The 26,229-nt window shown below is 39.8% G+C and overlaps 1 protein-coding gene across 1 annotated transcript in view; it reads right to left on the reverse strand.

Annotated features, from left to right (window-relative positions):
• Nucleotides 1–26,229, reverse strand: part of Fat3 (FAT atypical cadherin 3) — a 526,046-nt gene that overhangs the window by 50,983 nt on the left and 448,834 nt on the right. Inside the window, exons 13-16 of the mRNA XM_013028825.1 lie at nt 5,775–6,164; nt 4,127–4,341; nt 2,851–2,988; nt 1,750–1,893 (exon numbers count right to left, since the gene is read on the reverse strand). Coding sequence (XP_012884279.1) covers nt 1,750–1,893; nt 2,851–2,988; nt 4,127–4,341; nt 5,775–6,164 — 887 coding nt within the window. The remainder of the gene's footprint in view (nt 1–1,749; nt 1,894–2,850; nt 2,989–4,126; nt 4,342–5,774; nt 6,165–26,229) is intronic.

The following is a 26,229-nucleotide window of genomic DNA, read 5'->3' on the forward strand; positions in this document are numbered from 1 at the left end:
CTGTGGGGGAGGGACATACAAAGCAACAAAGAGATAATCTTATAAATGCATTAGAAACACATGCATGAAAGAAAAAAACATTAAAATACATATCTGAAGGTTCATTTTCCTGACATCACCTTATCTGACCTTTTCCGCTTGACTCATAGATATACTAGATATTGCAAATAAGGGAAACCATGGGACCTATGTTTCTTTGGGCCTGGCTTACTTACCGGTTTCTAATGCCTACTTCCTGGTGTTTATTTTATTGAGGTTCTCACTTGAATCTACTGTTTCAGTTAATATATTTGTATGCACTTACATACAGTTTATTTACTTATAATTTTTTTTTGGGTCTGGTTGTGGGCCTGAACTCTGGGTCTGGGCACTGTCCCTCAGCTCTTCAGCTCAAGGCTAGCGCTCTACCACTTGAGCCACAGCACCACTTCCGGCTTTCTTCTTTTTTTTTCTTATGTGGTGCTGAGGAATCGAACCCAGGACCTCATGCATGCAAGGCAAGCGCTCTACCACTGAGCCACCTTCCCAGCCCTTACTTATAATTTTATAAGCTAAATGTGCCTTCTACATACAAGGGAAAATGTGCATGCTTTGTCTCTCTGTGGCCACTCTAATTGTACCTTCATACAAAGTCCTAGAAATTCCTATAACTGTGAGACTACACTGGATAAGATAATAACTGTGGGTCCCCAAGACACGTACATCAATCTATGTTGTCCCCAAATACTGACAGTATTCTGACCTCTTAGTGTTGATCTTGCTGTTTCTAGAAATACTGGGAAGAAAGTTCAATGTCTTATAGTGTGCTCATGAATAAAAATAAATGAGAAGATTCATCTTTGTAATCTAGGTTTAAAGAGCATGTGAATTTAAAATGCTTAAGAAATTGTTTATGGAAGATTAATTGTAGTGAGTTGTAGCTCTATCACGAGACTCAATCAATCTTCTTTTGACAGATGATATGGTTCATATCAATCTCTCTTCGCTGCTAAAACAGCACAAAATTGCTTGAAAAGTTAATTAAAAAGAACATGTTCTTATTGTGGGAAGAATACATGTATGTATTTAGGTATATTTGCAGAAGACAGACTCAATCTGATAGACTCAGTCGAATCTTAATTCTGCCACTACCCAGCTGTGGGCTCTTGGGTAAACCATATAATTTCACAGATCCTTAGCTCCTTCAATAGCTCACTTTACAGGTTCCAAGGTCAGTGCAGCCAGCATGAACCTTCTTCAGTGGGTGTGGGGCTGGTGAGGCTCTTTAAGCATCTAACACTTGAAAGAACCAGTCTGATAACTTATTAATATTTGGACATCAATTGTGGTGGAAAGATCAGGCTTTCTTCATACTTATCCTGTGAGTGGATAAATCAATATTAAGTAATAATAATACTGTGTAAATATTTGTGTGCTTCCTAAATCCTAATTCCCAATGTGATCATATTAAAAGCCTCAGGTAGAATTTATGTCCTATTAGTAGAGGCCCAAGAAGCTTGTTTGTTCTTTCTGTTGTATGAGAATATAGCTAGAAGTGACTATTAGCAAGTGAAAAACAAGCTCTCACCAGACACAAAATCTGAGAAAGCCTTGACCGTGGAGTTATTATGAAGTTAAACTATCAGCAATAAACTTACATTGCTCATAAGTTAGTCTAAGGTATTTTGTTTTAGTAGTTCTAATTCACTAAGACAAAGGAAGGCATCAGAATGTATACAGACACATTCCTGGCAGGCAAGATTTGCTTACCTGAATCACAGCAGTATAGTTGGCAGGTGTAAACAGTGGGCTGTTGTCGTTCACATCAGAAATGTCGATGTTAACTGTCGCAGTTGAAGACATTGCAGGAATACCACTATCAACTGCCTGGATGAGCAAAGAGTATCCAGACACCTGCCAGGGTAAAAAGAGGTGACAATAAACCTGATTCCTACCCACTGGAAGCCATGATTACCCTCTGCCTGTTTGTGCCAACCCAAAGTATCTTTAAACATTGCCAAATATCCCACAGGGAATGAAAGCACTCCTAGTGAGAACCTTGGCTACCAGCCTTTGTTCAACACAGCAATCATTTTTATATTTCTGGGGTTGTATCATATCATCTGCTTTTATATTTTATTTGTTCTTGGACATATTTTTCCAGTCAAGGAAAACTATATTTAGAAACTTAGCTTAACTTTGGCAGAAGAATTTTCTGTATCATCCTTTTCTGTTCTATCTGCCTTCAAGTGGTCTTTCTGTATCTGCTTGGCAAGATTAAAGTTCCTCATGAAGTTGGGACTACAGGATATTAATGCTGAAGGTATTATTTATCAGGTCTCCCACAGAAGCACAAAATTCCCTCTTCTTTAAAACCTCCATGAATCAGAATTTGTCAACTGTCAGGTGTTGGTGGCTCATGCATATAAATCTTCAGGAGGCTGAAATCTGAGGATTGTGGTTTGAATCCAATGGGCAGAAAAGTCCATGAGATTATCTCCAATTAACCAGCAAAAAGCTGGAAGTGGAGGTACTGCTCAAGTTGTAGAGCAGAAAAAGCCTTAGAAAGTATGAGGGCCTGAGTTAAAGCACCAGTACTGGCAGAGCACCAGAAAAATCATTAAAGAATGTGAGGTTCTAAGTTCAAGCCTCAGTCATGAGCACACATACAAAAAATTGCCAACAACTATTATTGGCAGAAAATTGTTTCAAAACCTTCACCCAAGAATTTGATGTTATAATTTGTCTCATTGTTCACTCATTATTTTGAATGGAGAATTTTGCTATGAATATAATCATGGAGAGGGTGCTGCTGAGTTCAATGGAAGATGAAGGTGTCAATGGGAAGGGAACTAGCCCTAACTAGCTTACCTGCTCCCGGTCCAATTTCTTCTTAACCTTCACAAGTCCCAAGACAGGATCCACAACAAATTCATTGTCCCGATCGCCACTCACAATGGAAAAGCGGATCTGTCCATTGGGCGGGCTGTCTATGTCTTCTGCTATTAACTGTATGGAAAGTGAACAAAACAGAAAAGAGGTGACAGGAGAAATGGAGGGTTCCAGGTTTGATAGTGCTCTAGAAGCTCTACTTGTAATAACTGAAGAACCCCCACTGGAGGGGATAATGGCTTGGATGAAGGAGGGCAGTGCTTGTCCTAGAGCCCTATTTTATTTCTTTGTAAATTTCTACAAGAATCAGGCATTCTCTAAACATAGGCATTTCCATATAAGGAAGTTCCCTGTGTTACCCAGCAGACACACTGGCCTACTTTGGAAGGAATCAGAGCCGGGGAGGCCCACCAGTTGGTATATGGACTGCATGGACTCCAAGTTGCAGTCATTGTACACCTGACCCTGTTGAAACCAGAGAAGAGATGGATGGATGGAACAGTTCTGTCCTATCTCATGTTTTCCTCAATGTAATTTGTAGCCTAAGATAGGACTTAAGCTCTCAGAAGTCATGGCTTGTGCTAAATGCTATTGCAAAAAACCAAAAAACAAAAAATTCCTTACTCAAGAGCCACTCTGAGAGGGGCTGGTCAGTCTCAACTTATTCTCATTTGTCCTGCTCTGTGTTCCTACAGGATGTCAAGAAGGATAGAATTTTATTATAACCTTAGCCACCTAATAATTTTTACTATAAATGGACAAATTGTATCTTTGTGGTATACAGAGATGCTGTGATTTATAATTAAATCAAGCTAATTAAACTTATATCTTATATCTTGTGAGAACATTTGAAATTTACCCTCAGCGATTTTTAAGCATACAATCCACTATTAATAATTGTACTTACCATTCTGTATGATAGGTCTTAAAAACAAAGTAAGCTTGAAGCCACCCAATAATTTTTCACTTAAATTCACAAATGAGCAGAGTCTATCTTTCCAATTCATTCCATAGTTTGTTTAGTTTTATTGAAAAACTATATACTCTGGGAAGAAAAGCAGTTTTCAGTAGCTCATGCCTTGATATAAGTTGGGTTATCAGACATCTTCTGACATACAAACCAGAGAAGCTGGTGAAAGACCTCAGTGACATAGGATTCTGATAGGAATGGAAAGAAAGTCCAAGACAGTATTTGCTAATTTTAATACTCTGAGGATTATTAGTGTCAGATATCCAGACCCCCTTTGGCACCTACCAAAACGACAGCATCCCCCACCATGGCATCTTCACTGATGACAGCACTGTAGACATCTTGGCTGAACTTGGGAGGGTTGTCATTCACATCTGTCAGGTTGATGTTGACAGTGGCTGCAGCACTGAGCGCCGGGGTGCCTCCATCTTTAGCCTCCACCACCAGGTAAAATCTTTTGCACGATTCATAGTCCAAGACGTCAGACACAGAAACACCCCCTTTGAAGAAAAATGGGACCTTTAGATTCGATTAGGGAAAAACAGTGGTCAGCGGTTTCGTAATTGTGGTAATATTTATAACATCCTTTTAAGCCAAGTTTAGATATTTAGGAGTTTGCTTATTTAGTACTTCTCTGAAGGCATTCCAGGAGTCTGATTAAAGCTGTCTGTTAAAGCACGGCTATCCATCACACAAGACCCCAGAGCAATGATCATCTTTCAAGCAACATGAAATCTCTAGGCAGTTGGGAGCAGGGGCAAGCATCTCAGTTTCTCAAGTGGACCCACGAAGACCAAGACTGAGTTGAGATATGCATATCTGATCATATGACCCTGTTCCTAGCCAGCAATTATTTAACCTCTCCAAAGCTGTTTTCCTCATTCAGAAAATGTAACAAATATTGAATGACTTAATAGGCATCTAGTATATGTTTCATGTTAAATAGACATTGCTAATTAAGATGGCTTCTTTTTCTGTGGCATAGACTATCTGAAGAAGACTGGATTTCCTTTGCCACCATATATAACAGGTGCATCCTCTTTGAGTAATGAGAGAAATAGGTCCAAAGGCCAGAAGGTATAAAAGACCCCCTTTTCTTATCTGCAAAATGGGACACACTTGGAGGATTCATAGGAGGAATTGGTAAACAAATGAAAATAATCAAAAATAGGCCTTCAAATAGAAATCCAAACACCATATACACATACAAGAGTGACTGTGCATACTCCTGAAATGATACCCAAGCTTCTTTTCCAAATTTCCATTTTCATTAGCTCACTGATGGAACTGAAGCACGAGGGCTACCTTGTATTTGTTTGGTGTTCTAAGCCCTTGCTTCCTTGGTGATTCTACAGCGTTAAAACAGTGTGTGGTAAGCGATAATGATGTTTTGACCAGGAGTGAGCACAGTTCAAACATGGCGTCAGATCCAGCCAGTTGACAGATACTGTGGGCACCAGGGACGGGAGGCCAGTAGGCCCTGAATGTCTGTCTGCTCTGCTGGTGATCACAGAGTAGTTAGTAATATGAGTATGGAGAATGAAGGCTCACCCTAACATATCTTTATAGAGATACACACTGAAAAGAATGAGCCAAATAAACGCCTGGGTTTGGAATATAAAAACTGCTTTGTCTTCTCAACCGGAGTTGTTTCTAGATGGGAGACCATCTAGAAATCCTGGAGCCACTTTTGGGTTAGAGTATTTTTCCAGTAAGCCCCAACTGTGAGCTTGGATTTGGAAGGGCCATCGTGCTCATAAATAAAGTGTGGGAGGCCACTCTAAGCTCTCCGGGCAGGTCCTGATGCCAGGACTTGCTGCCCCTGTGATGGAGGTAAGAGGGCAGACAGCCTATAAAGAAGTCTGATTTGAGATTGAAGGGAAAGCAGGATACGGCAAAGCCTTGAATTCTAAGTAGGTTGCTGGTAACTCACCTGTTTTCTGGTTGATCCTAAACTTTCCTTGTTCATTCCCTGACCGGATGAGATAAGTGATCTCAGCATTTGTGCCAATATCTTTACTGGTAGCAAAAACAGTAAGAACTTGGGTGCCAGGGGAGGTGTCCTCAGGCACAGTCACCAGGTAATCCCTTCTTTCAAACACAGGGGGGTTGTCATTGATGTCCAGTACAGTGATGGTAACGATGGCCAGAGAGGACAGGGCCTGTCCGGGACTCTGGTCAGTGGCTTGCACGGTGATGTTGTAGGAGGACTGCTGCTCTCGATCCAGTGGCTGCTCCAGGATAATGATGCCCGATGAGCTGTCAATGGAGAAGAACCCATTGGCTGAGTCTGCCAGGGAGTACACAACTTTCCTGTTGATACCTACAGGAGAGAACGTAACAATGTGAACAGATGAGAAAGTAGCCAGATGCTGTGTCCTAAATATTACAGCTCTGTGGACACTCAAAGAACTCACTACAGAAAGAGTCATGTAAACTTATAGTCATGTAAACTTCAGTTTGCAAAATACATACAAATGAATTAAAAGCTGAAGGAACTGGGGATATATTGGTATAAAACAACAAAATGAATTGGTTAGTCTTTTAAAAATATTTTCTTTAAATAGTTATACAAAGAGGTTTCAGTTCAATATGTCAGTATATGAATGCAATGCATCTTGGCTATTCTTAATCCATAACTTCTCTCAAATTTCTTAAGAAAAACTCTCTGATGCTAATAGACCTCACAGGTAACCTCTGTGTGCCACTTAAAGAGAAATAGAATTTAACGAATTGATTGATTAATTACTTCAACAAATATTGATTTTGATTTCACCAGGCAACATTTTAGGTGCTAGAAGTTCTAGCAATGCGTGAAAGTCCTACATGGCTTGAAAAGGTTAACATTCTACTGTATTAGGTACTGGGTATTGGAAGCCACGAGAAGATTAGAGACAGGGATCCAAGGAATATGGTTTAAATACCCTAGCTGCTGATTGGGAGCAGCTAGCCACCCAGAAAGAAGGCAAAGAGACCAATCAGCATCCTCCTGCAGTAATATAGGCATGGGATAATGGCAGCTGGAACACATGTGGACAGTGTTGGGGTTGGTGAGAAAGGAATGGGTGAAGATCTCTTCTGAACACTCTGATAGTGAGCAGTGAGAGACCCAAAATATGTTCTAAATTTGGAGGTAGCTTCTTTACTGTGTATCTGGCAGGATATGGGGAGTTGGACCAAGAGAGGAATCCAGGATGACTCTTCAGCTGTGGCCTGAGCAACTGAAAAATAGTTTTGTATGAAAGACCCATAACTCATGACCTAAATGTACATCTGATCTTCAATGGATATATCAAGGGAGAAGTTAGTAGGTGAATATACAGTTCAGAGAAGAGGCCCAAGCCAGAGCTATAATGTCGAGGGTCATCAGTGTAACATGCAAAATCATGAGAGTATTTGAGGTCAGAAAGAATCCAGAGAAATCTAAGTACCTATAAAGCCCGAGCCACCAATCAAGAAAGTCAGATCTGGTTGAAGGAGCTTTCCACCTCCAGGATACTAAGAAATACATTTTATTATCAAAATACAATTTTTTCTTTTAATATGTATTAAAACTGAAACATATCAACCAGGAAATGTCCATTGTAGCCAAGAAATTACTGAATGATAATTGGATTGGTATCTGGCCTGCAGACTGATTTAACTGTTTTCATTAGAGGATTTGAGCTCTTCAGAATGGTTGATAAACCTCAAATTTGCTGTAGTCATTAAGATTTATAAGAAGGAAAAATGAAGTTTGTAGGCAGAAAAGCAGCATTCTGATTGTAAAGTTCTTAATGTAGACAGTTATCAGTTAGAGGTCTTTAGCTATGATAACATCTGTAAATGTCTTTTGTGAGTCACAGAACCACAGAATATAAGTTTACAGAGGATAGGCTTAGCTATGAGATTTTTTTCTATTGCAATACCTCACCAAGTGGGCAGGCATTTGGCAACAATAAGATTTAAGCATTTTACTTTCCCAATATACAATTTCCCTTAAGGCCAAATTCCCAGCAAACCAATAAAATCATATATCTGGAGGGTCTGACATAAATTACATTATGTGGCTTTAACCAAAAGGTCAACATGGAGAGCTTGTCCTTGGTTTCATTCCAGGGAGTCCATTTTTTCTCCAAGTTCCATCATTTACTTTTATTTGTCTTTCAAAAGAGCTACCCTGGGATATATAAGCATCACCATCTAATTCTGTTTGTATTAGGATTAAAAACAAGAGAGCTTTCCTGTTCTCTTGCTGACCTTGAACCCCAGCTCTCCAGCAGGGGTTTCAGGGATGCTTTCTTGACTGGGTTTTGGAATGGCTGCAAGAGGAAATTTTCCACAAAAATTCTTGGGGTAAGTACATGGAGGGGTAGCAAAGGTGATTGGGTCTTCATCTGGAAACCAGTAGCCCTGCCTGGGTGTCAGAGCTGTGTGCCCTACAAGCAGGCTGGATGGATTCAGCCCTCTCAACACACATCTAAAAGCCTGAAGGTGCATTTACAGAAACATAACCATGACTGACATAAATACACTACGTGTATTTGCAAATTATTCATGTTCCCTGTGGATCTGAATTGCTTTCCCAACATATGGTACTCCCCCCCGCCCCCGCTTTGCAATAAGAAAGGCTAGGAGGAAACGTGGGCTCATCAGAGCAAGTGCTGATAACTCCCAACCTCATCTCATTGATGCATAAACCCAGAATTGAGGAACTTGCCAGGTGCCATCAGCATTTTTAGGCAAGCATGGATGACCACAGGCAAAGCTTCATGTTTGCTGTTCTCCTTGTTCAAGCTCCCTGGGGACTTCAGATCTGCACCTAGGCATTTCACTTGTTCAGTTAATAAGAAAGATCAGGTGGTATTGTCTGACTCACTACTCTGAAGCAGGATTGGATTAGAAGAGGCAAGGGCTGATTTTATACCTGCCATTCCTTAGTATCAAGACCACAAAGAAAACTGCATTGATTTATGTGTGTGTGTGTGTGTGTGTGTGTGTGTGTGTATGTGTGTGTATGTGTATGTATTGTGTACCTGTACTAGGGCTTGAACTCAGGACCTCTTGCTGTCATTTGGCTATTTCATTCAAAGCTGGTGCTCTACCTCTTAAGCCACACCTCAACATCCAGGAAAGTACATTGAATGTCTGCCCATGTTTCCTTAATCAGGCAGATAGGTAAAAGCTACAACATCACCTATATGCCAGGTCTGCAGGTTTCCCTGCAAAGGCCCTGGGCTTGGCTCTGGCCTCATAAGCAAGAGATGCCTTCCTCTCTCAGCTCCCTGTTCCAAGGGCCAACTCAGCTGCTGGGGTGTTGAGCTTACACAGCTGACATTAATCAGCCACACAAAGACCAGGACTCCCCTGCAGGCAGGCTCTGTTAATTTACACTCAGTGACAGGAGTTTTGTTTTACCTAAGCAGAACATCATGCCCGCAGACTCCTGACCTACACTACCTCACCTCCTCACACACTTCCTTCTGACAGGATCTCAGACATCCACACCAGGCAAATCTGGAACATTTTTTTAATCCCCTTTCCTTTCTCTTACTAATCAGACTGATATGGAAGCAAGACAGAAACAACAAGGCGGTAAGGGACGCCTAAAAGGGCATCACTTATGATTGCTGGTTTTCAAGCAAAAAGTAAGATGTATTTTGGGGGAAACATTAAAACTCCAATGTAGATATACCTACAGTGGATTTCAGTAACTTTTACCCAGAGAAAAATCCCAATTCAGTGGCTGCACTTTTGATAAGTCTTTGTTAAATAAATGCAGGTCATGTCATTAAAGTGGAAACTTCTATCTGAAGGCTTTGATAAATGCCATCCTCCAAATTGCTGTCCTTTTGCTACTTGCCAGGCAGGAAAGATGAACCCAAGTGGAAGACTCACTTGCTAATTGGACTAATGCTCCTGCTTTATGACACATGTGTTCTATTAAGATATAACACTAATCTATCATGTTGCATCTGTGTTTTTTAAGTCTGTAGTTCTTGTCTCCAGTCTGAGCCTAATTTAATGAGGGTAGAACTGCTTAGCTTCTTTAAACACTGCAATGTGGAGAGAACAAGAGAAGTTTGACTTTCATTACCAGTGAAGGTTTTGCATATTAACTGTGGCAAATGGAGCAGGAAGCCCTTCAGACGATGAAAATTAAGTAAAAAGAGAATGATTAAAATCCCCATTTGCCCAAAGAAAGTAATGTACAGTGGCATTTTGTGGAGTTGGGTTGAAATAGAGAAATAGCACATTGAAATTTCCAAATGGGAAGGCTGTGAAATCCTGAGATGTGTGGCCCAAAGTACCTCCCTTTTCTCTCTCTCTCAGAGGGTTTTTAAATGGAGCCATGGCTCCCTGCAATAGGGAGGGAATGAGGTAGATTATATAATATGAATATATAAAAATGTCATGGTGAAACTTTAAAAATTAATAAATACTAACAAAAAGAGAGCAAGTAAAAGGAAAAAAAGTCACAGCAGTATAGCTGAAAAAAAGATCTACTTTATGATGGTTTGTGAAAAGCTGCTGCAATCTTTTGATGGCAAGAGTATTTGTAATACACCATATTCATAATATTCAATTAATTGTTTGGGAATTCACTTCATATAAAACACTCCATATAAACTTTACACAAAGTTTCATGCCTCACTGAGAAAGCACTTCAAAATCAGCTTCATTTCTGTAGCAGAATCACTCAGCATTATATTAGAGATTGTTAGAAGACTTAAAAATCAGTACAAAAACTGTACAGCAAAAGTCATTGACATAGCAAGAACTTTTTTAACCTTGACTTCAAGCTCTGTTCTCCTATTCTCCTAAAACCGCCTAAGCTTAAAAATCAGCAGCTTATATCAGCAGCTGCTGTGACTCCCTCTCTACAGTTTGACTTTCTCGATGTCACCCTATCAGTGACATTTGCTTCCGTGTCCTTCATATTTACACAGGACCAGGCCCCTATATAGCTTCCCAAAATGTGGATGGTACTAAATTGTTGTAAGCCTGCTTCTATACATACATTTGAATTTATATACTGTTGGTAATTGAGGGAGAAACAAATTAAACAGTTTTTGTTTGTTTTCACATCAGTTTCATCAAAGCAACATAAATTATACATAATAACATGAATACATTCTAAGGCCTTAGCTCATAAATTCTGGCCAATATTCATACTTATTATCTACAATGTTTTAGTCCCCTCTAAGTTCCTTCACATATCTTTGCAGTTTGTTCGCTAACCCCAAGTTTCAGGCAATCTAATGACTTATCTTTGAACCTGTCTTCATTAATTACTCCATATCCATGCCTGAAATCCCACAAGAATGTTTCTCATTCAGTCTTTATGACCCAGGCTTGGTGACTAAGTCATGCTCTTACATAAGCTGTAATAATTATCATTTGAAGAAAAATGATAAACAAAGCTTTGCCTCTTGAACATACCATTGCATCCCATATCCTTACAATATAGTGCTGTTTCTTTTGGAAAGCTTTTGTATTTCTCCCAGGAGATACTGGCTAGCATCTTTCCATTTAGTGAGCATTTGCCAAAGGAAAGCTGTTTGTGTAGCCATCTTGAATTGGGGAAAGTGGAGCCCTGATGTCAGCAGTTTAACACTTTGATGAACAATTCTCAATTTTTTTCTCACAAGAATCAGAACAAGGTTATTTTTGACTTTGTTTCTGAGATAGTTTTTGAATATTTGTGGCCAAAACTCATCTTCTCAACTAGGCTGTTGCAAAAGATCTCTAATTGTAATAACTACGGAGTGGATTCCCTTTTGTCTAACTTTAACATAGTGACCCTAGTAAAAGTCTGAATCTAGGCTTTTCTTAGTGCTGGTTGCCTGTCCCCCCAATACTCAACACTTAATTCCTGTTCTGAGGTATTAAGAGGTAAGAGTTCTAAAAGATGACCTAATGAATGCATCTGTCAACTTATGGATTAATGGGTTAATGAAATATAAACAGGTTATCTTGGAAGTAGACTTATTAAAAATACTATCTGGGACTTGCCCCTTCTGTATGTGATGCCATAGTCTTGGAGCTATTTAGAGTTCCCTCCAGCAAGAAGACCTTCAACAAATATGGCCTTGACTTCTCAATCTCCAGAGCCATGACATGAACAAACCTTTATTCTTTGTAAATTCCCCACTATGTAGTTATAGCAACAGGCTAAGGCATTCACGGACTTCTCACTTCTTACAGAAAGAGGTTAAACTTTTGACAGTGACATTTAGTTCTTTCCAATCTTGTTCCAATCCATCCTTCCAGTGGTATTGCCCAATCCACAGCCATCTTGCTCTGTCTATTCTGTTCAGCCTGGAGATCTTACACACATTCACTTTTCCAGGTGCTTTGCCTCTTACTAAGAACATCTGCTTCACTCCTCCTCTGCTTTAAATCCCACATCTGCTTTGCAGGTCTGCTCTAGCCAGGTACTTCCTCTTCCATAGTTCCCAAATACTACTTGTGCCACTAGCTGTTTTCACTACCTGTAAGTATGTGTAGCTTATAGGTTTCTGTTTCTCTCCCTTTAACCTTTAGGTGTAAGAATTTTGTCTTGATCATCTTTGTGCCCCATTACTGAGCAAGAGCCTTGCACACAGAAAGCAAAGAATATTAAACTGTAGAAGAAGCAACTAGGGGAAGAAAAACAGGCTGCAATCATATCACACAACTCTGCCCCAGGGAGGAACGCACTTACACATGTGCTCACTGACAGTGCATGTGTTAAGAGAATAAAAGAAAGTCAAGGAGTGCAATAGAGAAACATGAAAAAAAATCACATTTAAAACTACATGCAATGCATGAGGCTCTGGGATCGATTCCTCAGCACCACATAAGCAGAAGAAGCTGGAAGTGGGGCTGGGGCTCAAGTGGTAGAGCACTAGCCTTCATCTGAAGAGCTGAGGGACAGTGTCCAGGCCCAGAGTTCAGGCCCCATGACTGACCACCACCACCACCACCAACAACAACAAACTATATGCAAAACATTTGTAGCTATGTAAACAAAAAATACTACTGTAGATATTTGAGTCTGTGAGAAAAAACTGGCAACCTTCTGATTTTTCTATACAAAGGCTCATTTGAGTAAATTAATTATATTCATATCATGCATACGGAAAACAATGTAATGTCACATAATGTAAAATGATATGTAGTCACATTGACATGTTTGCTATTGAGTAAAAAAGCACTTTATACAAAATATCTAGTTATGAACATGTTGTTATTAGAAATAGGCAGAAGAGACATCAATCAAAATGTTAAGTATGGTTAAAAGTTATTTTTCCTTTTGTATATCCTTCTAGATTATATATACTAGGTGCAGAACATTTTTGTAATAACTAAAGAACTATTACCAAAATCTTGCACTCAGAAAATTATTCTTTAATATCTACTTTGGAAAGAAGTCGAGTTTTTAAGTTATATTCCAGACAATTTACTTCTCAGCATACATGCCACTGAAATAGTTGCAGAAAAAATACTTGCACATTGTATAGGCTTTGCTTCTGGGTATTTCCATCTTTTATTTCATCTTCAAAAAGATCCAGTATTACTCAGAAAATCATTTCTGTCAAAGTTTTCATTACATATACTAATGTAAAATAATAAATTAATATAATATCTAACGTATATAGTCAGTACTGAAGTTTGAATTTATGGTCTCATTCTTTCCTATGCTACTTGTTCATCTTGCTTGCTTGGCTGGCGCTCTACACCTTGTATCATACTCCTAACCCTGCTTTTTACTGGTTACTTTGGAGACTGTGCTTTGGCTGGGCCAAAATCATCCTCCAGATATCAGCTTCCTGATTAGCTATGATTATAGGCATGAGATACCAGTGCCCAGCTTCCAGGAATTCTTTCAATTTAAATTCTATGCTTAAATGAAGCAACCCAAGAAAATGGCTAGCTTACAATTCTTTTTTTTTAAATTTAATTTTATTGTATAGCTTCTGTATAGACGTTTTACAGTTACATGAGTAAGGTAATGAGTACATTTCTTGTCGAACATTGTTTCTCATGCTTGGTGAAAGGCACATAGGATGTTATACTCAAATAGCTCAAAATGACTGCCACTTTTCTGTCTCTGAAATATGCCTTTAGATGATATAAAAACTAAAAAAAGTTGCATGAGGAGATTCATGGAATTAGTGACACTTTTAAAGTTGCAATCACTGTACTTTAAAATAGACTGTGTAATTGCTTCCGTTTTCAGTGCCACTTGAAGAGCTTTTTATTGAGTGGCGACTAAAGTTGCCCACAGTTCTCTGGGCAGAATATCAACTCCTGGAGTTGGTAGCTCCTTGACATTCACAAAGTTAAAAAGAAAAGAAAAAAAGTACAGAAGGCAACAGCAGTCACAATGCCAGGGAGATGCTGGAAACGGCAGTAAGAATCTCTTGTGGATGAGCCAACTGAATTAGCCATTGGTCTCTTGCTAGACTGACAAACTATGTGCACCCATGTGAAATAAAAATGCAAGCCCTGTAAGCTACAGTAGATCATTATGCCTAGCATGGGCCCTCTAAGCAAGGAGCTTTGTTGGCTGGCATGGGTTACAAGCTCAGGGACCAGCATGGCCCCTTCTAAGTGAGGAGGCTTGTTTGATGGCAATGGGTTACAGCCCAGAATGCTGGTCCCTGTGCTGGGAGAAATCCCTTCTGTGATACCTAAAATGTTACAGCATATTTGGATATAAACTCAGCTGTCTGTGTCTTGGTCTGAAGTCTGGCTTGGGACAGCTAAAGGTAAGAAAATGAATTCATCAACTAAGTACCCAACATACCATCTTTATTGATCATTTCTGTATATTTTAACACAATTTTGATATATTTTAATGCAATTATTATTTTTTTTTACCAATGATTGCTCTCAAAAAGTTTGACTGTGCCCCCTTAAAACTTAAGTAGGCCATCAAATATGACTATTAGGCCAAAATTTATATTAGGTCATTTATTCAATAAATCCTCATGGTATAAACTGCAATGCATGTAAAGACGGAGGTCTCTATACAAAATGTCTAACGTTCCTCATGGAAAAACATGTACTGAGTTGATTATTGAAGAGGGGTGGTTACAAGACTGTTTCCTAGAGAAGAAAACAATTGGACTGGGTCATGAAGGGAAGTTAGAAGCTGTCAGGAGGAGCTCTGTGGAAAGTGATGGAATGAAAGGGCATTTCAGGTGACAGGAATGCTAAAATTGCAAAATGCACTCCTAGGAGGGCAAAGGGTTCAGTGTGGCTACATCTTAAGTTTTGCATGACAGTAGCTGAAGATGTCTATTTTCAGAGCCAACTTAAGTTACCAGAACAATTATAACCAATTATAGCTACAGTAAAATGGAAACCCAGCCCTAGTTAACAGAGGCATTCACAGACAGAGAAGAAGGAAGCTAAGAAGGAATGAGTTGAAGGAATGTGGGTAGAAAGTGTTTTGTAATGTGTATGAAGTTAGTAAAGCAGAAGTAGAGATGACAGACAATGTAATCATGGCTGTCAGAAGGTCTTTCAAGGTGAAATGATGGCCGTAGCACAGATCCCTGGGGAAAGCTGGGGTGCACATTCCACTGAGTCTCCATGTGCCTTTGCAGTGCAGGAAATTAAGCCTGTGGGTTTTAGTTTCTGCACAAAACTCCCGCAACTACACTAGCCCTTCCTTAAAGCCATTTGTTGTTAAGTGTTGGATAATTACTTGTTCAACAGCAGTTCTGAAACCTATGGTTAGTCAATCTGTGGCATCTACAAATGAAGTGATATGTAACTGAGAAAGTCTGGGAAATATCGTTATGTCTCTGGCTATTAGAAGCCAGAATTTCCCTTCAAAACTCCTAAAGAGTTTCAGTTAGTAACTAGTGTTTTGACTCCTGTTAGAAATACATTCTATTTTTCAACATAACATCAAAGGGTAGTAGTAGTAACAACAACAACAATAACAATAATAATACATATGTCAAATTCAGATGTTTTAAATTATGGAAGACATCAAAGTCAACTAGAGAGGGAAAGTATCTCCTTTACCTCAGCTTCCTGAATCAGATTTTTAGAAATGCAATCCTTGCTATGTTGTCTTTTTTACCCTGTTTGCTTCTAAAAGGTTCCTATGGGATTTGGACATTCAATAGATATCAGAATTTGATGTCAGGGCTGATATCAGTGTCCGAAGGGGCAACAAGGGCTCAGAGAGTTTGGGGATCTTATGGAAAGCCAGACATCTAGTAAAGGATGAAATGGCAATACTTAATTAGCTCTGACCCCAATTCCACTGCGTAACATCACTTTCCAATGAAACTGGCCAGGTGACACAGAAGTGACAGATGTCATGTTTGCCATACAGCTGTAAGGATTGCAGAAGGAATGCGAATGCTGGCATATAGGAAGGCATTCAGGTGGCCCCAGAACTCTTTGCAACCCACTAGCCACTATCCATTTAGGAAACACTTTGGACAAAGCCTCAACTTTTATGAATCTCAGTTTCCCTGCCTTCAAATGGTAGCACCAAGATCTGTTTTTTTTTTTTTTCTGCAATAAGTTGATATGTGTAAGTTCATTCAATTCTCTGGAGAAATTGCAAGAGACTATATTTTTTATGTCTACAGCAGACAAAGGGCTATAACCACATTGTCCTCCAGAGAATGACTCATGTCTCTGTCTTCAGGGAAGATTATTTAATTTTTACTGACATTTTAATAGTCCCTCAGCCACCTTCAAAGATTTAATACTTCAGCAAATAACAGACTTTGGGGAAGAAGAAGCACACCCACAACCCCCACCCCCCAGCCACACACACAATTAAATTGCTGACCTATGCAGCTTAGAGGTGATGATTGCTAAGGCATTAAAAAGTGCATAGACTATATGATACTTAAAAGGAGGCAGGCTGACATCAGAATTGCGTATTTTGTGAAACATTTTCCATGCAAATGTACTGGAATAAGAAAGGAAGGGTTAAGGATGAAGTCATAAAATTCAATGAATATCCTACAAAATTAAGAAAGCTGATGATAGGGTTGGGAGAAATGAGGGAGAATGATGAAAGAGGTGACACTGATTAAGATGCACCATATTCATAAACTGCTTTGTTGAATGGCGACTCCTTTGTACAACTACTTTTTGCAATATCTAGTATATGTATGAGTCAAGCAGGAAAGGTCAGATAATGTGATGTTAGGAAAATGAACCCTTAGATAAGTATTTAAATGTTTTTTTCTTTCATGCATTTGTTTCTAACTCATTTATAAGATTATTTCTTTGTAGCTTTGTATGTCCCTCCCCCACAGTACAACCCCTGCTTTCACTGTATTTGATGTCGGTATAATTTGTGGAGGAGATGGGGAAAAACAAGTTGTTTAAGGATACAGGTGGACCCGATGCAACTTTGAGAAGTACAAGTTGTCATGTCAAAAACGAACTTTACAACTTTGGTGCGGGGGGGGGGGGGGGGCGGGGAGGCTGGGAAGGGATGTGAAGGGTAAACAAAGGAGGAGGCTGAAATGCTTGATAAGAAATGTACTCATTATCTTGCCCATGTAATTGTAACCCCTCTGTACAGTATGTTCACAAAAAATAAAAATAAAAATTAAAAAAAGAACTGCAAAAAGACAATAAAAACATTAAAAAAACATCAGAAGATATTATGTCACCTTTTTAGATTTGGCTCTGCCTCTGAGACTTGGGATAATTTTTGTCTCAAAGCTTCAATTTGCCCCTCAAAAGAGTGTGTGTGTGTGTGTGTGTGTGTGTGTGTATGTATGTGTGAGAGAGAGAGAGTGTGTGTGTGTGTGTGTTTGTGTGTGTTGGTCCTAGGGTTTTAACACATGGCCCCTCCCTCCCTCACTTGGCTTTTTTTAGTCAAAGCTGGCATTCCACCACTTGAGTCACACCTCCACTTCTGGCTTTTGGCTGGTAAATTAGAGATAAGAGTCATAGACTTTTTTTTTTTTTTTTGCCTGGGCTGGCTTTGAACTGTGATCCTCAGATCTCAGCCTTCTAAGCATCTGGAACAACAGGCAGAAGTAACTGATGGCCCAACCCTCAGAAGAATTTTAACTGGATTTTGCCCTAGGATCTTCTCAGTAATGACATTATAAGATCACCTAGGACTGTGATTTCACAGCATGTGTGCCAGGTACCCTAGAGAGAGGCTCTGAATCCAAAGGAATAGGAATGAAGAACCAACTGTGGTATCACCACCGTCTCCTGCCACTTCGAGGTAGGGGTGCTCCACAGGATAGACTGGGCCTCTCAGTGTTCAGGCCTTGTTTCCATGGCCACAGGTCTGTTAGGCAGTCCACCTTGCTCCTCAAGTGTGGAACTCATTCATGGCTATGGTAGGAGATTCCTAAGGATATGTGGATAGAGTTCAGAACAAGCTTCAACTTGCATTAGGGAATTGATTCTTCATAGTTCCATGCCAAAGTGCCCCAAATTCTCAACAGCATGTAGCAATAAATACTAGGTCATTGTTTCTATGGTTCAGGAGTCTGTGGGGCTTAGCTGACTCAAGGCTTCTTAAGAAGCTAGAGCTAAGTTGTCAGAGCTGTTGGGTAATTCTTTTTATAATGTCTGCAGCCCTGTTACTGGCCAGCTTTCTCTGGCTGCCCAAGTGGAAGGAAGCGAGACCCCAAAAGAGCTATGAGGACCGTCTCAGGGCTATGTTACAACCCCAGTGATCGTCCTCTGTCTGATTACCTAAGACAGACTGAAAATGAACATTGAAGATAAAATTGTGTCCTTCAATGCATATGTGACAGCACTCATTTCCAATGGGACTTATTTCCAATTGGAGATTGAGCTTTAAGATTAAATGAGGTCACAAGAGCAGGATCTAAATGTGATAGGGTAAGAGCCTTACTAAAGATAAAAACAGACATTTTTGGTTATCACAACTTATGCATGATCATATATACACACAGCAAGAAGACAGTTGTTTATAAACTAAGAAGGGTTATCTCACCCAAATCTACCCAATGCTGGTCCCCTTATTTGGATTTTTCATCACTTTGAGAAAAGAAGTTTCTGTTATTTTAGTCTTCTAGACCATTGGTATTGTGTTTTTTTAAATTAATCTATTATTTCTTTATTTTACTTTTGGTAGGGCCTTGTACTAGCTAGGCAGACAGTTGGAGCCAAGCTTCTGCTTCTTTTTGCTATAGTTATTTTTCAGGAAGAGTCTTGCCTTTTTGCCCAAGTGATTCCTCCTATGAAAGGCCTCTGGAATAGTTGATTGGAGATGTGCACCATCACATCTGGCTTATTGATTGAGAGGTTATCTCACTAACTTTCTGCCTAGGCTGACTTTAAACTTCATTCCTCCTGATCTCCATTTCCTAAGTAGCTGGAATTACATATATGAGCTATTTGCTCCCAGAAACTACAGCCTTAAAAAAACCTACTGTAAAATGTTATATCATATTTCTGCCAAAGTTGGGCAATGGAAGAGAAGCAGTAAGTCCAGATCACTTTCAAGAAATGGTCTGAGCACAAGGCAGTAGGAATCACTGGGAACCATTTTAAAGGCAGCTCACAGGGAGAGAAAAAAATTGAAGCTCATGTTTTCATTAATATCTAAATGAATTTGAAACCACATTCAATTATCAACACAGGCAGCAAAACACCATGGTATAAGTAGCACCTGTGATTTTGTAACCAATGGATATGACCATTTTGTAAAAATGGGTATTTTGACCTTATTAAAATGGTTGGTACATACATTTGGTTTTGACTACTTCCAAATATCAAAGTCATTAGATATTACTCTGCCAGATCTTGTTGTTAAAGTGTTGAGATAGAAATTCATTTTACTGTGTAATAAGTTTGGAAAACACTTGGGTTAATATATTTTATTTGTAACAATTTTGTATTTGGTTGAGTTGTAAAGCAATATCCTGATGGACATCAAGATGTTTGCAGCACAAAAATATTAAGAATTCTTTAATAACGACTTCTTAAACTGTGGTTTAGGTAACATCAGGACCAGCAATAGCCTAAGATGAAAAATTTCAGGTCCTGTCTCAAATCAACTGAGAAACTCAGAAACCAGAGGGACCCAGAAACCTGAGCAATCCCTAACTCCAGATGACTCACATACTTACCAGCCAGGGTCTTGAGCTGAGTATCTTATTTGGAGTTCATGTATCCAGTCCATCCTCAAGTGATGCTGACCACTTTTTGAGAATTGCTGCTTGACTGTCTTCCACTCACCAACTATCCCAAGACCCTGGTTACAGTGCCTGCAGCCCTGTCCCTGACCAGTTTCTGGCTCATGGCAGGACCCCGAGCTTATTCATGTTTTAAAGCGAACAAAAATATGCTACCTCATAGGATTGTTGTGAGAAATGGAAACAATGTATCTAAAGCAGTTGGCATAGCTCCTGGCACGTAATAGAGACTACTAAAGTGGATGTTAATAGGCACATTATGATTATCATCATTTAAAGTTCTTATTAAGCACTAATAGGCCTTGGGAGGATTTAGATTAGAGAAGAGCCACAAAGCACTCCCAAAGCCAGGATAAAGAGGAGATACAGTAGGGACTGAGTAGGGAGACTGAATTCAAGTGCTTACAAGTGACCTTGTAAGTTCAAAGAGCCTTCCCATTCTGTCTTGGGCAAATCTCACACAGACCCTTTGAAGAAGGAGAAGTGAGGCTATTGTCATGATGATTGTATGAAAGAAGAAACTAATGCAGAAGGAAGTCAAATACTTGTCCAAGGATGTAGGGCACTAATCATGCAGGGCTTCCTCTCATACTCTTAAGTCCCCTCTGCTTAAACAGTTTATTAGGAGATGTGTCCCTTGGGGGTGTCTGGAAATATCCCAGTAGCCTGATGTGTGGGGTCCAGAGAAGGGTTGGAGCTGTCTAAGCTGGGTACAAGGCTTTGTGGAAGCTGTGTACTTCGGAAATCCTAGGTGGGAGGAAGAAATGGCAGGGTATTTGTGTATGTCCCTTATGGCATGCGTGGGAGCCAGTGACTTTCTCATTCCGTAAGGGGCCCCTCCCTTCTGCTCCCCATACCCAGTTGCTGCAGGCAGTGTTCAGAATTGACCTCTTAGGTTTAGTTTTTCTTTGTTTAGTTGTTTTTGAAGTCCAGTTCAAAGGTATCATATTTAATCACAACCAAAATAGACTGAAGTTTCAGAGAGCAAATGCTCTCCATGAGAGATTGGAAGGGTGAACACGGGAGATTTAAAATCAAACACCATCACAGACAGTTAAAACTCTGCTTTGGCCTTCAGATTTGAAGTGTAATATCTAGAGCCCAGGGACAGGTGAGTGAGTGGTTCTGATTCTTACAGGAGATGCCAGAAACCACAACCCAGACCTTGGGATGTGCTTTTCCATACAAGTTCAGAGTCTTGTCTTTAGTAGTACCTTTCCTCAGCCTCTTTCTCAGCCTCATCTCAGCCATTTTTCTTTATGGCTCACAAGAAGTTGAAGACTAGGAAGCTTAGAATGAGTTAGAAGGGTAGAGGCAGTTTGGTGAAGTGGTTTGATAACAGAGAGAGAAGAAAAGAGAGAGACAGACATACACACACACACAGAGAACAGCTCTTAGTTACTTTCACTCTCATTCCACTCTTCCTTCCCCATGATTCTCCAAAACCCTGTACCAGCCCAGCACTTCTGACAATATCTATAAAAAGAACAACAAGTTAATTCCAGGTTCTGCTCCAAGAGACAATGGGACAAGGACCATGGCAATATCTGTCTTATGAAGTACTTGTCGCACAACTTCCTATACAGAGACCAAGTATACATTATTATAATGATCATCAGCCCAGACAGAAAGATGTCAAGGAAAACAGAGATCTGTGCACACTGGGTCAGAATGGAGAAGTTCTGTCAAGAGCTTTCCTAGCTTCTTCCCTGTTCTAGCTGTACTTTTCCCAGGGTGCTGGCTCCCTGGCTGTCCTCAGAGAGCAGCATTATTGACCACACAGAGACATCTGATGTTCCCCCACTCACTTTTCCTCAACCTTTCCCATTTTGTTCTTTCTAGCAGTTTCAGTACTTTCTTTTCTGCTTTGCTGCCCTTTGATTTCTAAGTTCAAATGGTCCTTCCATGCTCCCCGAGGCTCACCCTTTCTAACCCTATGAGCACATCACCCTCTCCTTTTTTGGGACCTGCTGCCAGTCAATTCTGCTACCTGCACTTATCCTTGTGATAGAGAAAATGAGTGCTCTGATCCTTATCACTGTGCATTTCTTCACTGGTCTAAAGACTAAAAATCAAGCCAGAAGTAGAGCTATGGCTCCAATGGTAGAGTGCTAGCCTAGAATAAAAAAGCTCAGGAAGAGCACCCAGGCCTGAGTTCAAGGTGCAGAACTAGTGCGAGCATGCATACACACATGCACGTACACACACACACACACACACACACACACACACACACTCAAAACTCACAAAATTGGGAAAAAATACTAGTTCTAAGAGATAGACTGAACTATAGGATCTTCACTCCAAAGAGATAATGTAGCAAAAGTTCTCCTTGTCTTTATTGAAAGGATTAAAGTTCCATAAATTTTAGGTCATAAAGTCATGGCACTAATAGATGAGAATTGAGAATATTTTCCTTTTGCAGGAAAATGAAGACCTTAATACTAAATTCTAGGCTTTTCTTAGTGCATTTCTTAGAACTCAAAATATATGTGTTAAAATTATTTTTTCTCTATTTTATGTAATTCCTGACCTAGGCAGTTATGCTACCATTTATGTTGATTCATTATAAATGATTCATAGTGAAGAATTCATTTGATGAAACCAGTAGCATGTTTTAAAATTAGAAAACCAGGATAAGGAGATTTAAGCAAGGCATATGTTTACGACTTGAACTCATGAATTTATGGAATCAGATTTCAGATGAGTATACCTTTGTCTCTGCAAGTTACAGCAGCATGGAACACAATGCAGCCACAAGCTGGCTGTCTTCGTTGCTTTGGATAGTTGTAATGAGCTATTTCAGTCAGGGAATTAGAATTTTTTTTTTTTTTTGGTCGTCACGGGGCTTGAACTCTGGGCCTGAGCGCTGTCCCTTAGCTCTATCAGCTCAAGGCCAGAGTTCTACCGCTTGAGCTACAGTGCCACTTCCGGTTTTCTAGTGGTTTATTAGAGATAAGAGTCTCACAGACTTTCCTGCCCGGGCTGGTTTTGAACCATGATCCTCAGATCTCAGCCTCCTAAGTAGCTAGGATTATAGGCGTGAGCCACCGGCACACAGACTCACTCAGGGAATTTATAACCAACAATCATTTATTGCTTACAGTTCTAGAGGCTAGGAAGTCTAACCCAAATTACCATCAGGTTAGCTATCTGATGAGGGCCCATTCCTCACAGGTGGTACCTTCTATGTGTAATCCACTGGCAGATAAAGATAAAATTGCATATAAAAATGTGTGCATGTGCACAAAAATTCAGATAAGCTCCATGCATGGCACCTATATCAACTTGTTGGTTTTAATACTGTACTACGCTTGGGAGAGGGCCCATGACTTCCTGTATACCTTCTTCAACTTCCTGTGAATCTATAACTATTTCAAAATAAAATTATGTTTAGAGGTCAGAAATTTCCTCACTTCTTTAAACATTGGGTTTTAAATGAGGTCAGTTGTGGACTATGCCTGGCCAGTAGCAAGAGGCTGATCATTAAGGAGATGGTGGCATACCAGGTGCACAGACTCAAGCCTGCGATCCTAGCTACTTGGGAGTTGTAAACATGAGAATCAAGCTTTAAAATCAGCCAGGACATAAATGCTCACTAGACAAGTTGGCACCGGCCTGTTACCCTAGCTTCCAGGAAGCATAGCGGCATGGTGCAGTGGTAGGCATCTCTCATCCCAATGACAGGTAGCACAAGAACAATGATAGAAGCCAAGATTAACTGGGGAATAAAGCAAGGCTCCACCTCAGCTAAAATAACCAAAGCAAGAAAGAGTTGTGCATGTGGCTCGGGTAATGGAACCCCTGTCTAACAACTGTGAGAGCCCCAGTTCAATCCCAGATACTGTAAATACAAACAAACAAACAAACAAACAAACACTGCTGTGGAACATGGGTACCTGAAATACAAGAGTCTCCCGAGGGCTGTTGTTTTGATAAAATTTGGAATCTAATTTCAAATCAAACCCTGACTTTAAATAATGACAAAAAGATTGAGTTTTTTTCAACACCATGTTTAATAAAACTAAAAGCACTGGAGGTCTAGATTCTATCTTAAGAGCCACTGATGTGTGAACTCAGCTCTGAGATGGATGATTAGTATGGCCTCATAGTGAGTATCCCATTCAACAGCCTGGTAATGTAACTACACAACTTTCACAGGCTGTGATCCTATAGGAAGGACATACACACAGTTACTCTTGACAAACATGTGTTCTGTTTAGGCTGCCAGAAACAATCCGTGAGCCACCAGTCAGTGACATCCAGGCTGGAGAGTCATGTTGACATTATTTTTAATGGCATCCTGGACTAATGATACTCCATGTAAGTTCTCATCAAAACGCTCATGACTTCTTTTGTGCTTGGTGCCTGTCAGCTTTGAACTTGATGCAGGGGTTCCGTTTGTGCTTCCTGAGGGATACAGTTGTTCCTTCCCAGCTACTTTAGCTTCTTTTCAATTTTGTTTTGTCTATTGAGGTAGACTCAAGTACAATGGGAGAAATGAAGTCATGGCCCATGTAAAGAAAACAAAGTATGTGTGTAATCTTTGACAGTGGAAACTCTAAGAAACAAAGAATTACATGATATGCTGATGAGTGTGCCATGGTTTTAGTGTATTAGCTGTTTTCAGATCATGTGAAGAATTAAGTCTTGGCCACCATGTAGTATTTTGATGCTCAGAACAGTACTATAGATTAGGTATATTACTCCATTAAGGGAATAAATGTACATATTTTCAGATATATTTTAAAACTTTCAATTTCCATTTGATTTTACCCTGAAGATAGTGAAACAAATTATACTTCACTAATCATTACAATTATTTTAACCCTAGCATGAATTTATTATAAAGGAAAAAGAAGTGCTCCTGAGGCAGATTTAATGGTCTAGTGAATAGACTTCATCCACAGGTGTCCACAGGACTCATGATCTCTGTCTCCATGGAAAACTGTTCCTGCACTAAGCCTTTTACTCATGATGATACAGGAACAAATAGAAGTGTGATAAGGTCTCTAGAGAGTTTCGGTCCTTTCAAGTCTTTACCACCTCTGGCCTTCATGACAAGTGTAGACATTCCTGTTACCCTCCTCCCCTCCCCCAACTCCAAACCTGGCCAACTGGTTCAAAAGATGTGAAACGAGGGTTTTTTTTTTTTGGTAGGTCGTGGGGCTTGAACTCTGGCCTGGGCGCTGTCTCTCAGCTCTTCAGCTCAAGACTAGCGCTCTACCACTTGAGCCACAGCACCACTTCTGGCTTTTTCTGCTTATGTGGTGCTGAGGAATCTAACCCAGGGCTTCATGAATACAAGGAAAGCACTCTACCACTGAGCCACCTTCCCAGCCCAAGGGTTATTCTTATAATGGTTATTCTTCATCTCCATTGACAAAACAAGGGTTATAACAGCAAGTAAGTCACATATCTCTTCACCCTTCACTCTCTGAAACCTCATATGCACTAATCAAACCTCTTTCCAATCTCCAGTTCCTTGAATGCACACAATTCCTTCAATTGGGTAGAAGAAAAATTTCAATCTTTCCACTTTTGAAATTCTGTCTATAGATTAATTACCCATTCTCAAAATCAAAGTTAAAGTGATGACAAGTTATCTGCCTTCATTCTGCCCTCTTTTCCCCCAAAGCGTGAAAATGAGTTCAAAGAATGCTTTCCAATCTTCCTTTAAAATAGATTATTTGGGGCTGGGAATGTGGCTTACTGGTAGAGTGCTTGCCTAGCATGCATGAAGCCCTGGGTCCAATTCCTTAATACCGCATAAACAGAAAAAGCCAGAAGTGGCACTGTGGCTCAAGTGGTAGAGTGCTAGCCTTGAGCAAAAGAAGCTCAAGGACATTGCCCAGTCCTGAGTTTAAGCCCCAGGACTGGAAAAAAAGATTATTTGTAGGTATAACATAATTATACACCAATAAAGGAATCTTCTCTTATTTATGATTTTTTCACAGGGTTGGTTTGCAGACTCAGAAATTATGCAAATGAGATAGGAGTAATAATTCAAAGTGTAGCTACTAATTTCTCTAAGGAGAAATATGCATAGACCCTGGGTTCTACATTTGTTTTCAACTAATTATCCTGTATTTACTCTCCCATTAGTCCAATAATTTTTCTTTCAATTCAAAATTAAGCAATAAGACACTGAATTACATAAAGGCCTATTTAGCATACCAGACATACCCCATCATTCTCCAGTCTTATGATTTACAGCCTTAAAATGTATAGCCAAGAGATTTC

Source organism: Dipodomys ordii, unplaced genomic scaffold (genome assembly GCF_000151885.1).
Source record: "Dipodomys ordii isolate 6190 unplaced genomic scaffold, Dord_2.0 Scaffold114, whole genome shotgun sequence".
NCBI lineage: Eukaryota > Metazoa > Chordata > Mammalia > Rodentia > Heteromyidae > Dipodomys > Dipodomys ordii.